Source organism: Acanthopagrus latus, chromosome 11 (genome assembly GCF_904848185.1).
Source record: "Acanthopagrus latus isolate v.2019 chromosome 11, fAcaLat1.1, whole genome shotgun sequence".
Lineage (NCBI taxonomy): Eukaryota > Metazoa > Chordata > Actinopteri > Spariformes > Sparidae > Acanthopagrus > Acanthopagrus latus.
The window spans coordinates 18,767,273-18,794,183 of NC_051049.1; the positions used below are offsets into that span (position 1 = coordinate 18,767,273).

Genomic DNA, 26,911 nt, shown 5'->3' on the forward strand with positions numbered 1-26,911 from the left:
TATATGATACTGTTCAAAACAGAGTCTTGCATTTTCATATTCCAAATTAACATAATCTCATGAATTTTCAGACATGTGTGTTTGAAAACGCACGTATATGGGCTGATATCAGAATTGTTTAATTTCTTATGCATCGACATCTGCCCCAAAAATCGAGTATTGGTGGGGCTCTACCGGATTTAGTTCAGGCAAAGTTTTAGATACAAGGAATACATCAACCAGAAGATGACAAAGCATTTAATACCAACCTTTAAACTTTCCGATACGGTGCTGTCGACATTTCAGTCTGTATTCAGGATGTATTTATGTGTTAGGTATTTAGGTCTGATACCCAGGACTATAAAATGACTATTTTACTATCAGACACTGGCAACTGTATCCATGGCATTGAGACAGCTTTTGAAATAGCTTTGAAAGAGTAAAATTACTGGAAAATGTAGTTCAACAGTTAACTGAATAAGCTAATTAAATAAATAAAACATGCTGAATGGGAATAAATATGAAAAATCAGAGGGCAGGACAAGTTCAGTGGAGGGTCATGGACTCTTTCCAGAAATCCTGGCTACAGCCTTCACCAGCAATAAGCTTAAAAAACGTGTTCCACATTTTCAAGACTTTATGAGCAGCTTAGAAAAAGAAAAATGTCAGTGCTACATTTGTTCAATGTGAGGATAAAATATGAGTATTATTGTTCTTGTTGACCTGCGTAGGACGCCTGAGTGTTGAAGCCTACAGCCCACACTCTTACCGGGTTAGCTTATATAAGGCCACTTTAATGCTTTACTGAGGTTTTTCTGGTGTGAAAGGCAGTTTAGGAGTCTGATAGGGGGTCAGGCAGCTGAGTGGCAGCAGGAAAAAGCACATGTCATGTTTGTTTGGAGCCTCCTTTGTCACAGGCCAACCCCCCTTTCCTGCCCTCTTGTTGGCCTTATTTAGCCCCCCGCCGTGTCACCCAGAGGTCAGGGTATGCATGCACATGCTTCACGCCTGCTCATACAAACACAGGCAGCACAAGAAGAGACACATGCGCGCGCGAACACACACACACATACAGATTGTAATAGCATGGTAGAGTGCATCATAGATGGAAGTGCCTTGAAGGACCTGCTTCTCATTCTCTAGACCTCATTAGCTGCTGATTTATCTCCCCCTCCTTCCTTCTAATGCAATGGGTGGGTGGATGGGGTGTGTGTGCATGTGTGTGTGTGTGTGTGTGTGTGTGTGTGTGTGTGTGTGTGTGGGAAGGGGATACTGTGTGTGAGAGAGAAATATTATGTGTATTTCCATGGATTAGTGTCAGTGTGTGTGTGTGTGTGTGTGTGTGTGTGTGTGTGTGCGTGTCTGAGAGAAAAGCAGAGATTTGGCATGAAAGATGGTATATTTAATGTGTGTATTGGTCCGGAGGTGTCAACTAGACACAGGGACTCTGTCATTCCACATTAGCTCGCTGTGAGCACACTCAACCTGGGGTCAAACAGATTAATAAAAGATCACACACACACACACACACACACACAGAGCTACTATCTGATTAAATATTCTGCAGCCCTGCGCTTCATAATCATGACAAGTACACAGCGCTCTGGACCACCATTATCCATTTAGCAAATTTTTGTCTTGTCTTGCAATAATCTGCTCAAACCCCCAGTGAGCTTATTATTGTCAAGGAAAAGTGCTTATAGCTGCGCGTAAAGGTAGGATTTTGGAAAGATGCAAAAATGTATTCTGCACATGAAATTTATGGTGAAAAAAACACCTCCCCACCAAGATGATATTTCAGCACCCTGCAGTTGAAGTTCCAACTGTGTTCCACGAGATTGACGCTTGGAAAACAATATTTTCTTCTAAAATACTTACGATTCATTCTGTTTTGTTATGATATAAAAGGATAGTGAAGGCGCTGGGTTAAGGAGCAGCACTGGTGCCAATGTGACTGTAACTCTGCCCTACATAATTCATGGACTCGAGGGGAATTAATCTCTCAGGAGGAGAATTATTATTTTTTTTTTTTGCCTTTACCTGATTCCCTCTACATCGCAGTCTCAAGAGACGATTCAGTGGAAAAAAAGGTGGAAGAGGGAGGGATATTTCGTCATGCGGTGCAGTTTGAAGTCCTCTTTAAAGTAAAAAAAAAATAAAAAATACAAGCCAGAACCAAAGATTACAAGTTGAAGCACCGTCCCCTGATAAATGAGAACACTCGTTATTCTATATCTTTTGTCTTTGAAATATCAGCGATCATGGCTCCTTCACTTGTCTCCCAATTGAGGTTACCGTGACACTATGAAACTGTCTCGAGGTAATAGCTTCTACGTCGCAGTTTGACATGAGACATGCAGGCAGCTGATTATATAAGACCAATCTTGTTTGAACATTACTTTAGCCAAGCATCTCAAGGCCTAAATTTAGGACTGAGTGTGCACACAACTACCATTCCACAATCAACATAAACCTATAAATCTCTATAATCCTTTTTATTCCTTTGTTCAGTAACACTTTCTATGAAGGTCATGTCTATAAAGCGTCGAAAGTACATTCGTACTGCAAACTAATACTTCCCAACAGCCCCCTAGAGATAGTTTGAGTGACATTTTTAACTTATCGAATCTTTTCTTTGCTTCTTCTCATAGATGTAAAGAACCTGGAGAACTTCCACCTGGTAGAAAGTGTCCAGGAGCAGGTCAACGCAGCACTGCTGGACTACGTCATGTGCAACTATCCACAGCAAACGGACAAGTTTGGCCAGCTGCTCCTCCGGCTGCCGGAGATCCGAGCCATCAGCCTGCAGGCGGAAGAATACCTTTACTACAAACACCTGAACGGCGACGTGCCCTGCAACAACCTGCTCATTGAAATGCTGCACGCCAAGAGAGCTTAGGAGGAGACTGTGCAACCCACAATGCAGCTGTGCAGACATCCTAAAAACTCCAAGCAACGCTTTCACCAAACTGAACCTCCAGCTGAGACTCGACTGTGTGACGCGCACACACAAAGAACATATGGGACCCTTGATTCTAAAAAAAAAAAAAAAAGAAAAGAAAAGAGCCACATCTCCTCAACCACACAAAGACAATATCAAAAAGAAAAAAGAAAAACACTTGAAACCAACACTGCATTTGACACTTCGAGATGGGATGTAATCGTCTGCACTAGCACAGACTATCACGGCTGGCAGGCTGCAACTTAAAGAATTAACAACCCTTGAGTGTTTTAGCGCTGGTGACACTGTGAGAGGCTTTTTGTGCTGAGAAAGGAAACTGAGTAACGCCGCCCATCTTTCAGAAAACTCTGTGACTGTACAGCGGCGGCTTATTTCTGTGCGCCCTCTCACTGAAAACTGGCTTTTAGCTGTCGTTGGTACTGTAATGACAAGCAGTGAACCAGAGACTCTTACTTACAGTCACGTCTGTTTTTCAAACTCTCAAAAGACACCTGCCACGGCAGCTGAAAAAGGGAGAACTGATGATGAAAAAATAAAGGTCTGAAAAAGGAACATTCTTTAATGAACAAAACGATAAATAGGCCAAAAGGAAGAAAAATATGATGTTTTTTTTTCTCCCCTCTTGTAATGGAAGACATTTGCTTCTCATGGTCACCTTGTGGTTCCCCTTTCTTATTTCACCTCCCCAAATCATCTTAAACTATGTACCTCAGAAAGTCCAGTGTTAAATAAATTCAATTAATGTCAGCTGAAATAATTGTATTTATAGCCCTTTTTTCCTGCAAAAAAACACCTTCCCTTTTTATTATTTCATCAAACTGGAACAAAACAAAAGTGTGATTCTGGAGACGGAGAAGGATCGTCCCTGTCTTCGTCCAGAAAGACCAAAGCCTGCTGCAGAACAGAAGAAGGAAATTACAAAAAAAAAGAAATAACCTTAATAATCAGTATTATAAGAGAAAACAAGATTTGTGATGTCACAGTTATGTGAGTCTTGCCTTATTTCATTACCATGCTAGCTAACCGTGCAGATGTGAATGGAAATATGTACAAATATATATATAAAGTATTAATGTTGTAAAAATTTAAAAAAAGAATAATTCAACAGGTGTTTACAGTCATGTGGTCATATGGGAGAGAACTGTGATGAAGCATAAATTGCAAAGCAATGATTTCCTAAAAAATGAAATCAACGAAATGAAAAAAAAAAGATCCCTCTGGTTTGCTTTCTTTGGTGTGTGTACAGTGTTTTATTTTTTAATTTGTTTTGAGCAGTACTTAAATTATGTCGTGAGACACTAAAATCAAAAAGGAATCACTTAAAATATTAATTAAATATTAATTAGTGTCTGCTGGCATTCAAATATTTGTTTCTTAAGCATTTCTGTATAAGGGTTCCGTTTAACTTTCAACCTTTTTGTAGACTTTTTTTTCTTTTTTTTATTTACAGTGCTTTTACCTTTTTGATGTACAGTATGTCACTGGTTACGCTTAATAATGAAGATAATTTATTGCGTCTCTGGGTTTCCATCTATGTGTTACATGACGTGAGGTGTCCGCACCAGAATAAATTTGTTTACTGTAGCATGTTCTTGTTTTGTTTCCTCAAGTAGTTCAGAGATGCAGGTCTGGAGCAACATTTGGGCTTTCGAAAAGAAAAAAGAAAAAAAAAAAATCACCACATTTCTTTTTGTCTTTTTAAATGTTTATGCAAGTATGTACATTGAAAAGAGTATTGTATTTAAGCGAGTAGGTGTGAAAGATGTTTGTGCCACATGGGTTTTTCTTACTGAATTTCAACCTGCGTCATTGTTCTGTCCCGTTTGCTCTTGTACCAAAGACTGCATCTTTCCCCCTGTGAGCTGTGACTTCTGGTATTGTGTCCAAAATTGACAAAACTGGCTTGTCTTTTTTTTATTTTCTTAAAACATGGCACCCTAAATTATTTTCATGTGGAGTTTTTCACATGCACAGTAGTTGTTGTTACTGGTTTTCTTTTGAAAATGTCCCAACCCTTCCCCCCACAACAACCTGTGGTGTTTACTTTTTTACCTGTCGACCTTTTGTGAAGTCATAGAACAATCTGAAAAGTTTTTCAATGGCATGTTTAATGTACAGAAAAAAAATTCACTTAAATCCCATAATAATAAGCGCTTTCTGGTCCCGAGCTCCATTTTCTCATACCCTCATGATCAGACAATCTTTTCTCAACCACTTCCTCAAATTCAGCGTTAGGGTTCTGCAGCTGCTTCGGATTTCCTATCAGCAAACAGGAGAAGTCAGTATTCAATTCATGTTTGGTGGAACTGCTGTGGTCCTGCTCCATTCAACAGGAGTTTAGTTAATTACAGTAGGAACAGTATTCTGTCACTTCAGTTGTCAGAAGTTAAAGGGAATGAAGTTTAGACATTTGCTTTACAACAAACTAATTGGTAGCTCACGAGCACCCAGACTGTCTTGAACGCAAGATAAATGGTTTAACAAGGACTTAAAGAATGACAACCTTTTATTCATTAACATGCTCATGTACACTGTCACCACACGGAAACACAATGCATCTAAACGCTATTACCCACCCGCTTGTCTCTGACTTTTGCTGCTCCTGCTGACATTCTGACTACCCCCATCACTAACCTTGTCCTGGGAAGTGTCTCTGAGGCTAATTTAAGTTTTTCTTCATAAGTCAATAAATAATTATTATGCTTATAACAACCGTTTCTCGCTTCCTGCGCACACTAATGCTGTCCAGTTCCATTACATGTGTTCTTAAAGAGGGATAATGAATAGCTATTCCAGCAAGCCTTGAATACTTTATAGTTATATAGTTATGAGAGATTAATTCCCAAGTGACATGAAGATTTAGAAACACATTATCTACAGAGAAATTCAAAGAATAAGTTCACCAATTCTTAAATATTATTTTTCTCTTTGGGACATTTTTTCTTGGGTACACATTTTGTCTTGTTGTAACCAGCATCATCTTGGGATTATAAATGTCAGGAAAAGGGGTATCAGTGGGCACACACTTTTTGCTGCCATATTTGATAGTTGACAGTAGAATGACAAGAAACATTAGAGGAGTTCAGGTACACAGGAGCTTATTTGTATTTTTATTTCGTCTCTCAACATATACTTTCTTCTGTACATGTACAGAATCAGGAACCATATTATTTCATTTGATGGTATTCTGGCCATTATTTGATTGTTTTACAATAACAGGGGAAAGTGAGGGAATGGCATGTAATACAAATTTCCACCTGTACCAACCCAGGGACATCACAGTCACATGATATATATCTCACACTAATGGATCAAAAGTATGCCCCATTATTCAGTTCTTGTAACACACTTTACTGGACAGCACACAGTAATGCTCTGCAAATGTACAGCAAGTAAAGCCATGGACGAGCTTACACTATGAAAAATACAAATATACCAAATGCAAAGAGGAAGATTTTTTTTTGTGAATTGAAGTTTAGAGTGAAATTATATTTGAGGCATTTAGTTTACATCATTATACAGCGCATCTTGAAAAAAGTGTTAAAAGCAGAATGAGTCCTGGATCACTGAACATACTCACAACCACTATGAAGGAAACAAACACACGTACCAAATAATTATGTGTCTCTACAATGATTAAAGGTAAAATGAGTTATAATACAAAGAAAAACATCACAAAAAGTCTGACTGACAAAGAATCACAATATGAAATGAAATAACAATCACCGTCACCAGCCTGGTCAGTCAACGTAGACGAGGCCACAGTTCTTGTGTGGCGCAGGGCTGCGAGGGAAACAGGAGGCTGCAAACTCCAGCTCCATGGGAACATGAAGACTGCAACCAGCTGGCAAGGTATCCACCTCTGAGGGAGGAGGCTCCTGAATGGGAGAAGGGGGTAAGTGGGGGGGGGGGCAAGTCAAATTAAGAAAACATTTATTTATTTATTCAAGGCTTAGGTCACAAAATGCACTGGTAGATGTATGTGAGGACGGAGGGACATTTCCCACTTCATATTAAGAAAAGCTAAATTACATATGATATGTTTTATTACAACAGCTTTTATCATTGAATTGACCAACTCAACCCTTCCTCTCTATAAAGACTGTCCTTGTAACTGATTTAATCTACTTTAATGTCATTCAACGCATTCATTTCCTTCATGATATTATAACGTTTCTATCTGAACCGATCTGTGTTCCTTGGCAAAACTATTTCATAAAAGTAAACAGTAACACGAAAATGATACATAATGTTACATATACTCTAGTCTTCATAAAGCTATCTAAAATAATACAAATTCTAAGTGCAGCTCTGTTCACTCATCCTACAACCATCAACCCCACAAATGTTGCTGTTATTATAAATTAGATCTTTGTTATTTATCAAAATACATAGGTGCTATTACAAATATATATTTTTTCATGATGTTAAAGAATATTCTAATGATGTTGATGTTGACTTTCCTAAAAAGTAAAGATTGCATGGAATCATTAGGTAAAATATGAAGAATCATTTTCAAAATATTCTTATATCCTATAGTTGATAAGACATGACATTTGACTAGCCTCACTGCTGAGATGTGAAGCTACAACAGCACAGAGACATCCTCCTTCTGTATGATCCAACATGCAACTACCTGTAACACAGGACCTGACTTTCCTACTATCCTTTACTTCTCAGGTACATTAAAATCATTTAAAGTTTTGTTTAATTCTCAGTCCCTACAAAATGCAATTACATTTTTGCCCAAATACATAAATAAGTTGTTCAAAGGTTTCGTGTGTATATATATATATATATATATACACACATTTGACGAGCCTCACAGCAATTATAATCAACAAGTTTCTTAAATGCTCCTTGTAAATGCAACAAACCAAAGTTTGGACAAGCTATTTTTTCACACATTTCCTCCATTAAGTCGACGATGTGAGTGACCATTGGGTTGCTGCATTGTTGATGATAACATTAGCAGTGTTCTATCGCAGCATTACGGATGCCGGTCACAGTCAGGCAAGAGGCCAGCTCGATCCCTGCTGCGCAACATTGCAATCCTCACTTGGAGCTTGGCTTGCAGTGCCAGGCCTCCTGTCTGTAAATGTGTTAAACCTGCTTTCACTCGCCCTGAATTTGTATAAATAATGTATATACATTTATCCGCAGACTCTAACAAGTGCAGCCTCAGGTGAAAATACTCAGAAATGCATGCTATGCGCATCCCCGAAGGTGGACATCAGCTCCAAACCGACCAACTCAAAAGATAACCACACAGAGAGCAAGAAAAAAGAAGAAAAAAAAAGCACAAATGAATAACTTGCCAAAAGCAACATAAGCACACATACACACAGTTTCTTTCTCTCTCTCTTTTTCTCTCTCTCTCACACACACACACACACACACACACAGACGCAGCGCTGTCAGTTTCTAAACAAGTTTTCCTTTCCATCACACAAACAGCCCCAAGTTGTGTCTGCCAGTGTTATGTGAAGCTTTTAAACTCTGGAACCACATCACTCGTGTTTACCGAGATGCGCTTGTATGTTTCCCTGCATTGTCAAAGCGCAGTCAAAGAGAAAGAGATTGAGGGCACAAGAAAAAACAAAAGCTCTTGGAAGTGTTCCAAGATTGCAAGAAAAGGTGCAACTGAACACTGGAATAAGCCAGTTTGGTATTCAGTCCAGTTTCAGGCAGGACCTAAGGCCCAGCAGGCCTGAGAAAAGCATAACCAGACTGAATAAAATGAACACCCGCTCAGCGCCGCATGGTGGCAAAAACTTTGTTGAATTCATTTGAAATGTTAACCCACCATACCAACAATTTCAACACAACAAATCAAATTATTTGAACACAAATTAAATCTTACTCTTTGCCTTTGTTTAAAACTTTTTTTCAAGTGACCACCACAAATTTCAAATACATATAAAGTACTGGACACACTGAACTCAGTTATTCCAGGTCATTACAGGCCTCTTTGTTCTCACCTTAATTTCGTGGCTTTGTAGCCCCCAACCACAACAGGAATGTCCTCCCCTGAGAAAATCAATTTACAAGTATGTAATACACACAGACCATCCTCTTATCATTCCTTAGATAGTGGCCACATGTTATTACTCAATATCATAGTTCATCAGTTCCAGGCAGCTGAGACAAAGCTTTTTTTGGAACTGACAAAGTTTATGGTATTTTGTCACAATATCTAATTTGATCATTTAGCAGAATAAAACAAAACAAAACCAATCAAAACTGTTTTAAATCATAGCCTTAACAAGTATTTCAGAGATTATTTAAGAGAGTGCTGGGCACTGATTTAATAAAACAAGCACTGATGTAAGATTGACTGTCACTGGTATTTTATGTGTTCCCCTCTTATATCTACAAAGTCACTACAGGTTGTCTTCAAATGATTGGGACATATTTTCCAAAAGGAAGAGAAAATCACTATTCATTGCATTTTGTTGCTGAATAAACTGGTTTCTTTTTCTGTTTTTGAGTGTTAAAACTGGTAGAGGCTTACAGACAACCAAGATGGCTACGAAGAAACTGCGCAACTCTTCAGAGGGGCAATTAGCCAACTTTCTAATCACTTATGCCAAACAGTGACTGGGGGACCCATTGTTTGGCGGTCTGATGGACAAACTTTAAAAATGTAAAGATCAAATTAATAGGCAAGCATTGTTAATGGGAACACTCACTATTGTTATGCAAAAGCCTCACTGTGGCATGCAAAACAAATACACTAAGGTTTGGAGATGGAATGGTTTGAAGGCCACTGCCGTTTCATTTCAAAGCATGCATTATACATCATTGTGCATAAAGAGGAAGCCTACAGCATTATGATGTTTTTTTCCACGATGATTATCCTTTATTAGTCATTAAAAAGGGAGCGAGAGAGAGAGAAAAAATACAACTTTTAAGCACCTGAACCTCGCTGCCAGCATTCCATTAATTGCCTGCACAATGGGGAGAGCCTTTGGAGATTTTTCAATTTCAAAAAATGAGGAGCATGCATTCAGTCGTGCTCATGTTATACCAGCACTTAAATCCTACAGAGCTCACATAAAAAAGGACTCAAGGTTGCATCCGATTGAAAGCCTCCAACTACAGCCACTTCAGAAATCCATTTAGCAAGCGGGGGGTTAGAACATCTAATTCAAACAGAGTCGCCCTGTTAAAACGGTTGCACCAATGTCTTTTAAAACACACACAAACACACACACACATACATACACACACACTTTCAGGCGCATACTTTTCTCCTGTGTTTGCTTGGCTCCATTGTAAGAAAGATGAAGCTGGTGCATAGAGAGACCGCAAGACACAAAGAATTAATCTTGCCAGACCTCAGCCAAGTGGCAGAGGTGAATGCTTGACAGCACATGGCATATTGACCTTTGCTTTGACAGTGTCAAAAGGAGTGCTCTGTGTGTACATCAGAGAAAGAGGTCTGCTGCATCCGTAATAACGTGACAACCTGAATGTCACAACACTGTTCATCGGCTGCAGGAGCCTGTGTAAAGAGACTGTTTTGACCTCAAAGCATTTTTTGGACACAGAGACAATAACTTGATACAAACCTTTCAAAACAATTCAATTACAGCAAGAAAGGAAACAGGAGATGTACTTCTAACGTGAAGTCATTTTTCACACCAATCGATGGTTTTGAGCTTGCGCTTTTGCTCCTCATCATACTTAACTAATTACACACCTCTGCTCCAGTTAATTCCTAAGAAATTGCTGTTATAACTGCAGGAAATTTAAATTAATCAACTTTTCTGGGAAAAACTGCAGACATTAGACAAAAGTACCAGACTGTCTTGCACTCAAAAGTAAAGGTGTTTGTGACAGGTGCTTTGGCAGTGAAAAACAGGCTATAGGGAATCAGAACACCCACAGTGTCATTACTCGTTTATTTATTTCAACTCAGAAAGTTCCAGTCTTCGACCTTAAACAAAGTGTCTTAGAACTACAAAAGTCGAATGGTTTATAACCTGAGAAGAGGCTGAATCAGGCTGGCAAGCACACATGCAAGTGTGCTTAGAAACACACTAACACATTACCTAAACTACTTCTTTGTGACTACATTGTATTGAGGTTCACAACCTTGACTTAAAAAAAAAAAAAAAGAAAAAAAAAAAAAAAGGTAACGCAGTGTGGAATAGAATTAAAACAAAAAAATGATAATGTGCTAAACCGTATTGATGTGCACTTGACATATAAAGCAACATTTTTATTGTTTTACACCATCAACTATATGAATATATCATTCTACCATATTTGATGTTTGATGGGCAACACAAGACCGTGAAAGGTATGAAAGGGGCATCCTTGAAACACTAATTCGTTCATGAGCAGGGGTGGGGCGAGGTTCATCACTGTGAACCACATGCTCAGGAACATCTCATAGTGCTTGTGTATATGATTGCATTCTGTTTTTATTTTCCTTTTACAAAGCATCCCAATTTTTAGAGAATGAGGCTTGTGCTTTGTTGTGACAACATGGCAATGAAGAATATTTCCTGGAGATTGCGAGGTGCCCCCAGTATGTCTTAGTTTTAGTCCAATACCAAACTTGAGTCTTAACCCTCAATTAAATGGCTGTGGAGACAAGATTTTTGTACCCTGATGTCAGTCAATCACACATTTTGCAGATTTGTGTCGCAGTAATGTGATGAATATGTAGTGTATACACACACACGCTGGTGTTTGAATATCTTCAGACACATTCATTTGTTGTGTGGCAGACTTAATAGTAAAATAAAGAACCTACTTTTAATCAGCAAAATGTGAAAAGTGACGAGGTTATGTGGTCCGTGTTTGCTCTATACTAACGCTGATGGACATACAGTAAAATGTATATCTAATTTCATGCACTGGGGCAGGGTGGTGGCTTCAGATCATGTCACATAAAACATTTTTAATCTCACAGGACCACCAGCCTTGAGCTGTGACCAACTGCGTAACAGGGCGGAACAGGACCATCACCGATCACACATACACATCTCACACTTCAGACATTGCTACACACACATATAAAGATCCATGAAGCCATTTATCTACAGAAATCAATTTAAGTGAGCATACAAAGATACACACTTAATGATGCCTTTTGTGCAAACAATTGTGTCAACATTACTGAGCTGAGAGGTGCGGTCGGTTTCAAACAAAGGCAGCAAAATGGTTTGGCAATACATCTTTTACTAAAGACTGAATGCTTTCAATCAAGGCCCTGTGCAATATCAACCAGATGCCTGAGCAAATGATAAACAACCCTTGAAAACACAATTCTTACAGACTGGCCTTAATGAGTTTTCATTGAACCGGCTTTACTCCTTCACTATCTTTAACATCATTGTTTGTTTGGATTGATAAACTCCTGTTTATTGTGGCAAAGAGCTACAGAAATTCTGCTAAACAAAAAAAGTAATGTAAATTCTAAATCAAATACTGTATATTATTGAGTGTGGCAATGAGAAAAGCTTCAATTTATTGTTTGTCTCTGCTAATGTGTGGCCACAGATGGGTGTAAGTATTTGTGCATGTGTCTCTGCACATGCATCAGTAGGTCTGTTGGTGAGATCAATATCAAGACCCTTAAGAGGACTGAATCAAGCAGAAAGAAACTTTCCTTTCATCTTCCCCTCCCTCCATGCTTCCCTTCTCTCCTTCTCTGTTTCAGAACATCACGGACAATTGCTGGCAGGCCTTCAGATGCAAACAGCTGCTCTCACATTGTCACTGTGATGGGAAACTGATTATTTAGTCTGCTGTCTCTCCTTCGGGACAGCAACAGTTTCTGCAAGCTACTGAGGACTCTTAAGAGGCTGGGTCCTTTGCCAGGGGCAGCAATAACACTGTAATAGAGGCTCCTATAAATGAACATCACAGACTTAAACATAGCTATGAAAAAGGAGAGTACGGGCCCCAGGGAAAATCTTCGGGGAACATCCCCTCAGCATCTGTTTGGAACCGTGGCTCTGTTTTAGAGAGGCCAGGAGTTAAGTGTAACAGGGAAAAGGCTGCTTCACATCACATGCAGCTCTGGGTCTGTCATGCTGGTGTTGATCAAGCTAAACCTGACAAGGTCTGGATCTGCTCCACTGAATCACTAACCTTCCCTGTCACCTGTGTGAAATTGTTAATCATGTAAGCATTTGATTATTGCAATTCTTTGCGTTATGGTTTGGTGGCCAACAGAAACAAAGTCTGAGTGTACAGGCTTATGTTGGCTGGAACTCCGTTGGATATCATTATAATTCCTGGTTCTGGTTGCTGAGGCACTGCAACCAACACCACAAGCCTGTGGTCCAGCCCTAAATGGCAGTGGATGCTGCCTGTTTTTCACATTCTCGACCAGGTCACTGTTTTAAACCAACTAATTCCTGATTCGCTGAGTGGCCTTCCAACTCCATTAAAACCTTCCATGTTAAAACTATCAACCCCTGCAAACTACAACATAACATCTGGCATAACAATGGCAGAGTTGTCTCATTCTGGCCCTTTCTTTAAAATAACAATGTGCAAGAATTTGGAATTCCTAAAGTTGCAGAATGAAATTAATTTATAAATCGCTGTTGCAAATATGGACACGTGTCTACATGCATTTGTATTGATCACATTCCTTGTAACCAAAAACTAGAGAGCTGACAACTTTGCTAACATAAGCAGACCATCAAGCCACCAGCTGACAAGGAGATAAACAATTTGTCATTCATGAACACTTCATTACTGCCAGCTATATAATGCGGCTGAACAAGACCAGAATTTGTTGAAAAAGAGATAAAGAAAAGACAGAGATTTATGATTTGTTTTGTCTGATCAAGGTTCTACTGACAAAAACAACACTTTACAAATAAGGAAATGCAACTCTCCGAAAACAAAAATGTATAATAGATGGCACAGCATTGTTCTAATCGACCTTGATCGACACTGATGCAAGATTGACAGCAAGAGGGCAGCATTCTGGTACAGCTCACATTAACTGGCATTTGACAAGTTCTCTCTCTGGGAGTGTACCAGAGCCCAACAGTGCATATCAAGCTCAGAGTCTAATGTGAGGTGAGTGATGGAAGGTGAGGTGAGGCTGTGCGAAGCCTGAGGCTGAACACCAAAGCACAGGGCAGCGGTCGGATCAATACTGGCTCAGCCAGAGAGAAACAGGGTCGGGGTGGTAGGTTGCAGAGGGATGACGCTTCCTGACAAACCCGAGCTAGTTATTCATTGACACACACACACACACACACACACACACACACACACACACACACACACACACACACACACACACACACACACACACACATATTCATAACATAAATGGTAGTTATTGCTGCATTCCATGTCCATCATGCATTTGCCTGCTTTTCTCCAGTGTCAAACATTGCATAATTACTATACATAATCAGAGAAATATGAAAAGTGATTAACAAGCATAAGAAAACATTGTTAAGAGTACCTTACAGATTATATGCCAGTTAAAGACTTGAAGTTGCAAAGCTGTAGAGTTTGCAGTGGATTTGGCAACAGGAACAACCTTTGAATTTTCTGAAGACTAATTGGTTTTGGTGTTATCAAGCATATTACATTTGAAGTTTCTCGTTGCCCAAACGTTACAGTGCATGGCACTATATTTGTGTCACCAACTAATGTGTCAGCAATTTTAAATACAGCCCTTGCACCATGAAATGTCAAAAATGCAAAGCATTCATATAAAGCAATAAGAAACCTGCATCTAACAGTAATATTTTTTAAATTTGTAGTGCCAAGCAGTCATATTTGACCAATATTTTCATCTTGTGGGAGGACAGACACACCCAGTGTGGCCAAATCAGAAACAGACGTTCACAACTGATAAAAATGTCAGTTGAAATTTGTAAAAACTCATAAATAATGGATGCGCCAAGTAGGCAGGGGAGCATCTTCAATAAGCCCAGAGTGCCGAGCATGCTTTCTCATCTCCACACCGAGAAGCCATCTTAATGACTGCGCCCAGAGACCTGGGGGTCTCCATCAGCTCCCCCCACCCCATTTCCCTCAACCCTAACATCGGACCCCCCTCATCACGTCTGTCCATGTTCCCAACCACCACATATCGTGCAGAGGGGAACATGAGCTCTTAAATTAAACATTCACAGCAGCGGCTGCTGCCTGTTTCAGGCAAATAAGCAGAAAATGAAACAAACGGGGCATCTCAGGAAGATCCATGTGCACTTGAGACTTTTTGGGGGGAAGACTGAGTGGGTCAATCTTGTGGGGAGCAGAAAAGGCAAATAATGTAATTTCTACTTTTTTGGTGTTTTGAGGATAAAAGAGGCTGTAATTATTGTATTTATTGATAAAGAGCAGAAGTGAAATGTTTACAAAATAAGTCATATATACGTAGGCACGACACCATGCTTTCTAACATCCTGCATCATCACTACTGGGTTGCGGGTGACATTAGGGAAGGATGACAGTGGGTGAGGTAGCGACCACTATCCCCCTCTATTGACCTGAAGTCAGGCATAAACAGGAAATTGCCTACAGGAAGGAAGTCATATTTTTTACAGCTGTGCCCAAGATGAGGACAGCATTGTGCAAGAGTTACATACCCTACATACGCATGAGATTTAATCAAGATGTCTGATGACTGCAATGAGCTATTCTGTATTACACACAAGCAGCCAGAGTAAGACTACTGTTTGTGTTTTGAAAGAAACCTGTGGTCATTGTCTTTTCCTGACACCATTAAAAAGGGCTTTTCCTGCAGTAGCCACAGATAAACCTTTTTGTCTCTTTGTTTTTGTTCTTGGATGAGGATCAAAGCACCACGTCCAGACTGTGGGCTTGTGATCTGTCAGGATACAGGGATTTATATGGCACTTACATCCTACGATACTCATCACATCTGCAAGTCACAGCGATAAATCAGATTGGCAAGCTGCACAGCATTACCTACACAGTATATACACTGTGGCTGTAAGGCAACAGATTCTGTTTTTGAAGCAAAGGTGTTTTGTATTGTTAAAAGATAAAAATACACTTGTTCTGAAGGGGTCTCAAACCTCTTCTCTCTGTTATTGATAAGTTATTTGACTCACAACTGCAATACATGAGATGTGTGCCCACAGGAACATGCACTCTTTTTGCTTACATAGATGAAGAGGCTTGATCAATTTCTCTGTCTGCCAAAATGGTGGTTGAACTGGGCTGAGAGTCGGATGCTGAGGATGGTGGGGGAGGCAGCCCAGAGCTTTACAGGAAGTGATTTAATGTCCAAAAAGACATGGGCTTGTTTTTGCTCTGTCTCTTTCCTGTTGTGTTCTGATAGGGACTTCCTCTCCCCAGTGGGGATGGATACGGGTGTCATCCGTCCATCCATCCAACCCACCCCCACCCACCCACACACAGCTCACGGAAATATCATTCTGCTGCCATGCAAACCTTGCAAAACCCATTCAACTCTTGGGACTCTTGTGACTGTCCATGTGTATGTATGTAGCTGGACTGGCAGCGTTGACACTTTATGGACACACTTTACATTTTTGGCATTTATCGGACGTTGATGATTATAATATAAAATGATTCTTTGAGAATAAAGTAGTTAAAAATACTACTTTTCTCAAGCATGAAAATTACACCAATCAATACTGACGAGGTAAAAAGTTGAGATGTGAGAGGCCAGGAGAAAGGAGACATTACATTCATCTGTTCTGTGTGTACTGGCATGCCCATCCATTTAGATGTTTGTGAGGGTATCAGCAATAACCTGCATGTGTACTTTGTATGGGCCTGGGGAGCCAGAGGGCTCAACCCCAGCCATGGTAGCACCAGGATGATCTCTTCCTGTCTGCCTCAGTATCTCTACGACCAACTCCCTTCCTTTCCGCTAATACAGAGAAACAAGCACTTACACACACATGTGCGTGCACGCACAAATGTGCATGCACGCACATTTTATCTGTTCTTTCCAGGGGTAAGATGAATAAAAATATAATGCAATCCAATAAAATCACAGCCTGAAAAATGAAACTGGAGGTGATTGATACTTCAGAGTAATAGTATCAACAAAACCCAAACATCATAGGCTAAAAAGGTGTTGTATTTGTCATTTTCTGGTATTCTTGTTAATATACTCTGACTGTGACATAGCCCTTAAATTAAATTTTGGCAGTATCATTGATGGTTTGAGTGGAATTACAAAAAGCGAGTGGCTCAGGCTTATTGTGTCATGGTCAGGGACATATAAAGAGGTTATCTGTTTAGAACTAATCAAGTAATTCATCTATTACTACCATCATCCTTAAACCATCTCTTTGGCTTTGTTGTCATAGATTAGATATAGTAAAGCTTTTTCTGTAGAAAGAAATGACTGACTGTGTGTGTGTGCGGATTTCATCAGGTCTCTGCAGTGTTTCCACCAGTGACCAAAGCACCTCATGGCATAAGGCTTATCTGCTCTCTCTGTTGAGCGATTTAATGCTATCACACATAGACATACACACAATGACCCACACTCCAACCTCCTCTCTCCCTCATTCACCCCATCCACGAACACACTTGTACTGTGGTAGCTTCTCTTCCTCACACACACACACTTGCACAACACACATCGATGCATATGTGGACACTCATTCACCTACAGATGGAGGAAATAAGCTCAGCGCTGCCTGTGTCTGCTGAGGATGTGAGGTACAGTGATGGCACATTAACGATAGGACCCATGACAGCACTACACATCGGCCTTTCTGAACAAAGCAGGCAGGCAGTTTTTAATTCAATGAGGATTGTTTAAGTGAAACAATGGCCCTGTGCCCCACTGAGGGTTAGGAAAGGGTGAGAAAGGTGAGTTTGTCAGTGGTAGCTGGCCGTTGTTTTTGTATTTTAGGCATGGATGATCCCGTGGGTTTGATGGGGTCGTGCATCAGAAATATCACTTTGGTGTAACAACATCCGCTGTTTTTCAGGTAACTAACAAAGAAGACTGACAATGAGTGGGACAAAAGGGAAATGCTACTAGACATGGCCACAACAATACCATAAACACCATGAGAGGCAATATGACTCATTTATGGTGGTATTTTGGAATATTTCTTTCCTGACCATTTTTAAGAAGAAAATACGACTATGAATAGACAGTACTAAGGAAGGGATTGCTCAAAGTTTTTGGGGTTTTTTTTTGTTTTGAATACACTCAAGCTATTAAATACTGTATTGATTTAAAATTGTTTTAAAAATCACAGTGTTGTAAAACTGTAACCATATCATCATCTGTGATTAGAATTTACTAAAATTACAACCAGTCAGAGTTGTTGATTCTCTTTTTCCCCAAGACTGTTTGACAGCGCAACTTGTCATTATTGTGCGAACAAGATTGGTTTACATCTGATTACCTAAATTCAGTCAAATAAAACAACGCTTTCTACATGTAAAGAAGAGAGGTTTTGTTTAATCAATTGCATATGCTTGAACATATAATAGAGATGTGTGTGATATCAAAAGGAGCAATACAACTGGTTTGTAAATGACACAAACTACAATTATACTGTGATTTTGCATCTACCCATACATACACATTAGATAATAGTGCAAAGCTATGAGGCCTGTGCATGTGTGTGTGTTTTCAATCCAGCATTTGCATTCCTCACAGCCCATTTGGCCTATGCTAATGGAGTCTACTCATGCAGAGCAGCAGGTCTTAATGAAAAACCTTTGGCTGGTGATCAGTGCTATTGATCAGCCTGATCCCCAGCTTTAAGCAGGGCTAATTGATCAATCACCACTGGTTGCTTTGGATTAATGGAACAGGACTGGTGGTAACCCCAAGACATGTGAGTGAGCGAGTGTGTTTGTTGTTTTATGTGTGTGTGTGACTGTGAGAGTCATAAACATTTTATGTTGTGCATATGTTTATTGGCATTTGTATGTGAGAGAACTGCCGTGCAAAGAGTACTAGACTACTCCTCTCAAGGGAAAATAATATTACTTTTGATTAAAACTACACAAAAGTGACAAGACAGGTCTGTTAAAATGTTCTGAGAGGCTGAATGTGGCATTTTAACATGAATACACTTTGGTGCTTACAGAAGTGACAAACATATTTTCTTCATCAAGACTTTGTCAAACAACTACTGAAATTAAAATAGAATTGCTGGAATGGCATGAGTGTGAGTGTGGGTGTCTTTAAAAGGTTGCAACATGCTCTACAAGTTACAAAATGTTGTAAAGTGTCTATGATGTTCTGGTAGGTCATTTAAAGGTTGTTGTTGTTGTTTTTTTTATCAAATGAAGGCCACAGCCGATAAGTCGTAAGGCCACGCCATCAGTCATTAATGTCTTGGTGAAAAACGTCAATGTTTTTTTTTAAGAATCTACTGTAAAACAGTAACATTTCAGATATTTACAAATCTGCTGACTGTTGCTGATTGTCCACACTGAATCTGTTAAATATGCAATATATTAGATCACTTAATATGTTTAGTCACATAAGAAATTATTAAAGGTATTGTATCAGATATCAGCTGCCCAAATCCCCTTTCAGTCTAACCCTGGTGTGTCTTGCTTGTCCCACAACTGACAGACATGACACCAGCTTCCCCCTGTCAGGAGGGACTGAAACACAGGCCAAAACAGGAAACCCCAATACCCCACACATACACATACACACACGTTCATAACCCTGCCATTGAATGACTGACAGGCTAGCTGGCCAGTGGGGGCTCCATGGAGGTTTGGTGTCTGCACGTGTGTTTGTGGGGTTGGACTGAAGGTTCCAGCTGGCCTGTCATGGGACTCCCAATCGCGTGTGAATGGTACTCAGAGGGAGCTCTAGCTAACTGGTCCAACACTGAAACACTCAACAGGCTGGAAAAGGTTAACTGAGGTGAGTTCAGCAGGGCAAAACCAGGAATATGTTTTTCTGTTTTATGCAACAGACCTCAAGAGCCCATACTAGAGGATATATTATGATATATAGGATTATTATTAAAATGATTAAAACACATGATTATCTAATTGGGCTCAAAAGCTGACTATACTGGAAAATAACTATAAAATATCTCCATAATGTTTTGCTTTATTCAGTCAGTACTCATTTGTTTTTTGAATCATAATGTTTAGGTAAATTACTCTCTAAAGCCTATCCCTGAACATTTCTAGAACAAAAAAGTATCCTAGAGTCTGTTTTATTGACAGTATAATAAGTGGACGAAGATTCCAGGTAAGAATAGTGAAGCCACTGTGAAAGTACCCTAAACCTGCATTCTTTTTCATGGCTAGCAAGGGGTGACTCCAGTGGTTTCAAAAAGATGCCTGATTGTATGTAAACTCATATGATGTTTTACCTTAACAAACATTTTACTGAATGTCTCATGTGTCTCAATTGCGAGTTTCATGTATTCTTCAACACATGATGATTTTCTGTTAGTAAAATATGGACCAAAACAATTAGACTGCAATGACCATAATGTTAAACAGGACATCACAATCCAATAGGTGATATCACAGTGGCAACATCCACTAATTGATATAAAGTTCATAATCTGTGTAAAAAAAGCTTAAAGTTGAAGTCATATTTGTAAAAAACTATGGATAAGCGAGCCACTCATGTGACCAAAAATGTTTGGTTTTTTTTCTGATAAAATGACAATTTAAAACTATTCATAACTTTCCCAATATTGCAGCAGCTGTATATGTAAAGCACATCAATTTTTCCTGAGGCAAATAAATGCCAGAAAACAATCTACCAACATGAATCACATCATCAATCGCAGCTGAACACAATGGCCACGCTTACTAAAACCTTATCTTTGATTGTAACTGGACATCACAACCTGTCAAGGCAAAGTGTCCAATGGGAACAGCCATTCTGTACTGACTCCCGCCTGAGCTGAAACCAGAGGACTACCCCGACAACACACACACAACATCTCCACCTCCTATCACTGGTTAACCTTGACCAGCTAACCAACCACACATAAACACTCCCACCCTCCTATCCTTTGACTGACTCGCACATTTTGTGGAATGAGACCACAATTCCACCCAATAACCCCTGGTGTGAACTTAATTGTGTATACTCTGGTATTGAGTTTCGGACCGTGCCTGGGTCCCGTAGCACTCAAAGAGAAACAGACGCTGTGAACTTGACAATGAGTGTGTGTGTGTGTGTGAAAGAGAGAGAGAGAGAGAGAGATAGCGTTAAGGAGAGAGAGGGAGCGAGAGACATGGACCACCCAACGGCTGTGAAGAAAAACAAAGCTGGGTGGAGAGAAAAGTCAGCTTCGATCACATTGGAGGTAGGACAGTTGGACATGGTTGTGTGGTAGCAGTTCGACAAGGGTGAAAGAGGCAGCAAGAAAACAAAAGTAAAGCCCTGAAAAAGTGATTTAATCTTGGAGCAGGTCTTTAGTAGGATTTATCTTGTAGCCAAAATTCAAAATTGTCTATATAATATAATATCTGTCTTTATTGAGTAAATTTGTTTGTCTTTCTTTTTGTTTTGTTTTTTTTTAACTATGGTTGAAAATTTGCCAGCTTAGTGATCATTTTATGTGTTTTCAAGGGAATGGAGGTACATGTGCATTGGTTTTCAATATTTAACTTTGAGCACTACTGTTTTTAATTTTCCATAATTATCCTACATTCACTTATAATTCAGAGCTCAGGCTCGCTTACTTAGCGACAGAAAAAATAAATCAAATCAGCTTTAATTCAGAGTCTCTAAGGGAGAAGTTGGGTATCTCATCTCAAACTCCAGTTTTATGCTTTGAAATAAAATTAATATGGTTTCTCAAACAACCAACACAAGACAATTATTAAGGTAACAAAGATTTTATCTCAACATTGTATCCTCTATGCAGAACAATTACACTGCTTAATGTGTCAGTATTGTTAGTTGTCTAAATAAGAGCCACTGGACTGAAGGTTTCAAGAAGCAGGCTTTGAATCACTAAGTCAATCTCAAAAAAGTTTAAATGATTAACATCCTCACCTCTGTTCAGAATAACCACTCACATGCCCTTGATCTAGGTGTTTATCCTCTTATTGTATGAATCTAAAACATAAAGGATGCTCAGTAGACTCTTCTCTGGATTAACAAAGGCTAATACACCAAAGTAAATGTAATATATATGTAATGGAATATAAAGTTCTCTCTCTTTTTTACAATTATTTCAGCAGCAGCTTACATTACAAAGTTTGTATTTGTTATCTTTATCATGTAAGTCCAGATGGCAGATTTTCTACAATTTGAAAATACAAAAGACTCTAAAGTCGGCTAAATGAAAGTAACGTATGTGGTGATGTGAGATATGTGGTGATGTGTGATGTGGTTTTAATGCTGGCCACCAGGGGGACAGGGGAAAGTGGAGGCTTCAATTCGTCTCAGTGAAGAGGCAGTCAGTCAAGCAGTGGTGAGCATCTGTGAGGGGATGTGTGTGAGGGAGAGAGGGGAGGGAAAAAGGGACTTCTGCTAAGCCCTGTAAGTAGTTTTGTTTTACATGTAGGGATCATTTTTGGGAACACTAGCAATTTGGAAAACAAAAATCGATAGAATTTTAATTATTTATCAATAAATTGAAATGAAAGCATCAATAATTCTGTATGACTCTGATATCCTCTTTCTGTCAAATCAACATTGTGTTGAAGGAAACTGAGTTACATTTAATTACTGAGAAGTGTTTGATTACATTACATTTTTTATTGACTACATTTGTTTGTGGCTACAAGATCTTTATTTGGTAAAAAAAAAAAAAAAAAAAAACTTAATTGTTTTTTATGTCTGTACTTCAGTATTAATAGATGGGAATCACAGTATTTTTACAAGCTCTGGAATCAAAGTTTAATTGAACTGAATTGGATCAAACTGAAGTGCATTTACTGACTTGCTTCTGTTGAATGTGTTAACCCAACACAGTGATCGCTCAGCCCCCAACTTCAGTCTGTTTTTGTCCTGAGGTCAAAGATCAAATGCTGCTGTTGACCCCCTGAACTGCCCTGTTACCCAAAGCTCAAAGTCCCGCTGGAGTGACTGATACACCCTGCTGTGTGTGTGTATATGTGTGTGAGGAGTCAGTTACCTTTCTATGCAGATGAGTGTCTTTGGAGGTTTGGCTCAAGGGGTTGTCCAGTCTCTCTGGAACACAAGGAATGGACAGCTGACCTGAAGACAGACAAACACACAGACAGAGATAAAGACACATGCAAACAGTCAGCCTGCTAATGGTGTTCAGCTCCACCGAAAAGTAACTAAACACACATATACTCACACAAGGACACGTGCTTGTAGCAAGTAAGTGAACATGAGTATCTTAAAGTCATTTACAATGAATAACAACATATTTAAGACCATTCAGGATCCATGAAACTTGCCATTCAGTACATCAAAGTATGAACAATCCCACCAAGAATTTGTAGGTGCCAGTTACTCCCAATAGCAAAAATGGAGCAAATGTCTTTAAATAACTGACAAAACAAACAGTATTTAAGTGTGTATGTGAGTTATGATTGAGCAAAGGTAAACATTATAAAAATGATCCAAGGATTTCTAACCTCCATGTGACCTGTAAGACTCATCTGAACCAATTACAGAAGGAAACAAGACAGAATTACAAAGGATGGCCCAAAGGTGGAGGATTACATATCAGAGCCAATTAAAGCAGAATACGAAGAAGGCAAGACAAGCATGGCTAATGATACCATATTAATCAACTTTCAGCAACTCATTTTTCATTTCAGACACTTAGAATATACTCTAATCTTGACTGTCATAGAATGAGTGAGCAGGTACTGTTAGGGTCGTTAAATATACACACACACGTGTGTGTGTGGTTTCACCAGGAGGAGCAGGCATTATTTAACATTAAGCTGTTGATGATGCTGTGGCTGCACAGCATCATGAACATGTTAACTTGTTAAATCTAGGTGGGTTTTTTTTTTTTTATAAGCAGTAACTTAAAGGGAGTGAACATTTGACTGTGGGATGTCCTGTTCAGTTTTACACTGCTTGGCAATGTCCTGTTTTATTCGGTTGGTTTTATTCAACCAGGGAAATCCTCCACTAGAACAACATCAGACCAGCATAAACTGGTTAACGATTTAGGAACTATGCTAAATTTGGCCTATTTTCACATGTCATGGTGAAGAAAGTTGGTCTTTACATTATTCATGTCCCCAGCAGTCTAACGATCTGTATGTTAAACCTGAAAGTTGCATACATAGATATATGGACACAATCTCAGTAGGTATATCATTGTCATGAACCCATCCGCCCCATCTGTCTGTCTCCCTGCCTGTCTCTCTCCTCTCGTTCAGGGCCTGTCATGACTGCTCTCCAACAGGCCTCCTGCGTCTGGATTAATTTCCCTGGTTGACTGCTGATCTGAAGGTGGGTCGGCCACCATCCACCAACACCAAAACCAATTTCACTGTGTCACTGCACGACATCCCCGCCCACCATTCCCCATCGTCACCCACACATGCACACACATTGCAAAATATCTTCATCTGTCTCTGTCTCATCTACATGGACGAGGGCAGGAGGGTGGGTGACTAGTCCGAAGGAGAAAGGTCAGCGCATTGAAGGAGTTCATCATTCTGAGGTGTCAGAGTCGTTCTTTAGGAGAGCAGATGACGGGGAGAGGAAGGAGGAGAGGATGGGAGGCAGGGAGTAACAGAGAAAGATATAGGGGGTCTGTTTTATATTTGTCTGGTTATTGGGTAACAGCCAAAAGTTCATCATGTCCTGGGGAGCTAGCTGGCATCCACTGTGTGCAAATCAATCATGATACTGCTTGTGTTTCAGCATCACATGTTGTCTTTGATTTTATCTTAATTATGTACAGCCTACACACACGCACACATACGCATCTTGCTGAAGCTATGAATGGTCATTTGGTGGCGAAAAACACCACAGAGTGTTTGTTGAAACACAAGAAGCTGGTATTCTAACACAAATACACACACATTCAGTCATTCCGAAATGATCATACAATGCATCCACTACACTCGCTGGCGTCTGGCATGAGGTAAACAGCTTTTAATAGCATCAAACTCGCTGCAGTTTGTTTGGGACCATCTGTCCAGTCTATTGTGTTTCTCTGTTGTGGCTCTTTGGAAGCCCATTGGGTGACAGCTGATGTATGGGCTCTTACAAAGTCCCCAGCCAGGCCCTCGGGATCCTGCCACAACGCTTTCTCCCCATCTACGATCTATTTCTTCCTCTTTTGCTCCTGTTTTGTCTTATTATTTTCCTGGTCTCTTTTCTGCTTCACAGTGTGTTTTTTTTTTTTTTTTTTTAGATCTCGGCAGTGTTGTCCGCATCTTCCAGGGGTGTTCTGTCAATTTATTACGGGTAGGAGTAGAAGTGAAGGAACAAGTAATTGTGTGCATACATGTGCTGAAGGTTGGGTCCCAAAGGTAGTGCTTATGCTTTTGATAACTTGATAAGATTGATAAATACTTTTAAACATTTTCTTTCTTTTCACCTCAGTACTGTCAGATATTAATTTCAAATATTAATCCAAATATTAGCAGCTATCTAAAGAAGTGCAGATGGCCAATAGTTTTTACTTCTTCTTCTTCAAGGTTATTGTTTGACATCAACTAGTTTTGTTTGTAGTTGCAAGGTTCGTCTACTCTGTTCAATACAGCCATGTGTAGCCTAGCCTAGTTATTTGCTCCAAACCAATGGACTGAGTTGTGCCTTATCCACTTTTTTTGTCATTTCTTGTGACATTTCAAAAGTTTTTGTTCAAATTTGCTTGACAATCACATGAAAACACAGCAATTGTATAAGATGGTTGCTGGAATACTACTGTATTGTGATTTCATCCAGGTGCTATTTCGAACAAATAACATTTAACTGAGTTTTAAAGCCATGACAAGAAACATTGAGATGCTAAATAGTTAAGTAGAAAGATAAGACAGAAAATATTGCATTACAAATGTGGGAAAGTTGTATCCAGAAATTCAAAAGTGTTGACCATTAATTCCAAGGTTAATTCAGGACAGAATTTACATAGTGAGTGCAATGAAGGACAGGTTGAACTTAATTTGAATGTATCTGCTATAATACCTCAAGTGCTCTACATCACGTGTGCTCGTATGCAAACACTGATGGGAAGCATCATCAAATTTCTCCACCCAATACATAATGTTCTCTGGTTTACACAAAAATACATGAGTGGGTATTTTTAACAGGGTTCTTTCAGAGGTTGAGGAGTACACTAAAGTTGAGGGGTGGGGTGGATGCTGGGTTCAGGAGGTTTTCACTCCTTTCTTCCCGTGGTGCCCCTGGCCTCTCCAACTTCCAGTCAAAGGCTGAAAGAAGCCAGATGCAGGCAGGATAATCACCACCTAATAAGAGGCTATATTGAAAGCAGGCTAGTGCTCGTACACTAAAACGCTTCAAAGGTGTGTGCGTACACATACACATGTATGCAACATGGGTAGTTGAATACATACGCACACACATAGTGGGGCAGGTGTAATTATGGTGCACGATGACACATTTTAAAAAGAAGCATATCACTCACATTCAGCACATGTGTGGACAAGTGTGTGTACAGAAAACAACACACTCATACACATATGTAAACACGCAGACAGCCACACCAGATCCGGATCATTTCCCCTCTTCTGACTTTAGTTCTCTACCGCCATCCTAGAAAAATGTTAGCATATGGAACATTTCTAGATATACCAATTATCAATTTAGGAAATGAAAGAACAGGATCCCCTATGATTTTGTATATAGCTGGTGTCTGTTTTGGTGTGATCATATGAAAGAATGAGAAGAAGCATAGAAACTTAAGTCCTATGCACACTCTATAAAGTGACAGAATTTTATCAAACCATGTTTTTTTTTTTTGTCCTCATTAAGTATAAAACATAGACTTTTTGCTTCCTTTGTATCCTGGAGCAACTTCTGATAGCGTCTAGAGAGTATGTTGGCAGTGCTAAAACAAAATAACAGCTGAAGCAATGATCTACCCA

General features: G+C 39.5%; 2 protein-coding genes across 2 annotated transcripts in view; one reads left to right on the forward strand and one right to left on the reverse strand.

The window, feature by feature from the left end:
- nr5a2 (nuclear receptor subfamily 5, group A, member 2) overlaps window positions 1-5,095 on the forward strand; it is a 69,400-nt gene extending 64,305 nt beyond the window's left edge. The window contains exon 7 of the mRNA XM_037115071.1: window positions 2,631-5,095. Within this exon, the coding sequence (XP_036970966.1) occupies window positions 2,631-2,878 (248 nt within the window). The 3' untranslated portion in view covers window positions 2,879-5,095. The remainder of the gene's footprint in view (window positions 1-2,630) is intronic.
- A 928-nt stretch (window positions 5,096-6,023) lies between these two features.
- Window positions 6,024-26,911, reverse strand: part of LOC119028967 (adhesion G-protein coupled receptor D2) — an 83,836-nt gene continuing 62,948 nt past the window's right edge. The window contains exons 24-25 of the mRNA XM_037115452.1: window positions 22,996-23,078; window positions 6,024-6,819 (exon numbers count right to left, since the gene is read on the reverse strand). Of these exons, the coding sequence (XP_036971347.1) occupies window positions 6,682-6,819; window positions 22,996-23,078 (221 nt within the window). The 3' untranslated portion in view covers window positions 6,024-6,681. The remainder of the gene's footprint in view (window positions 6,820-22,995; window positions 23,079-26,911) is intronic.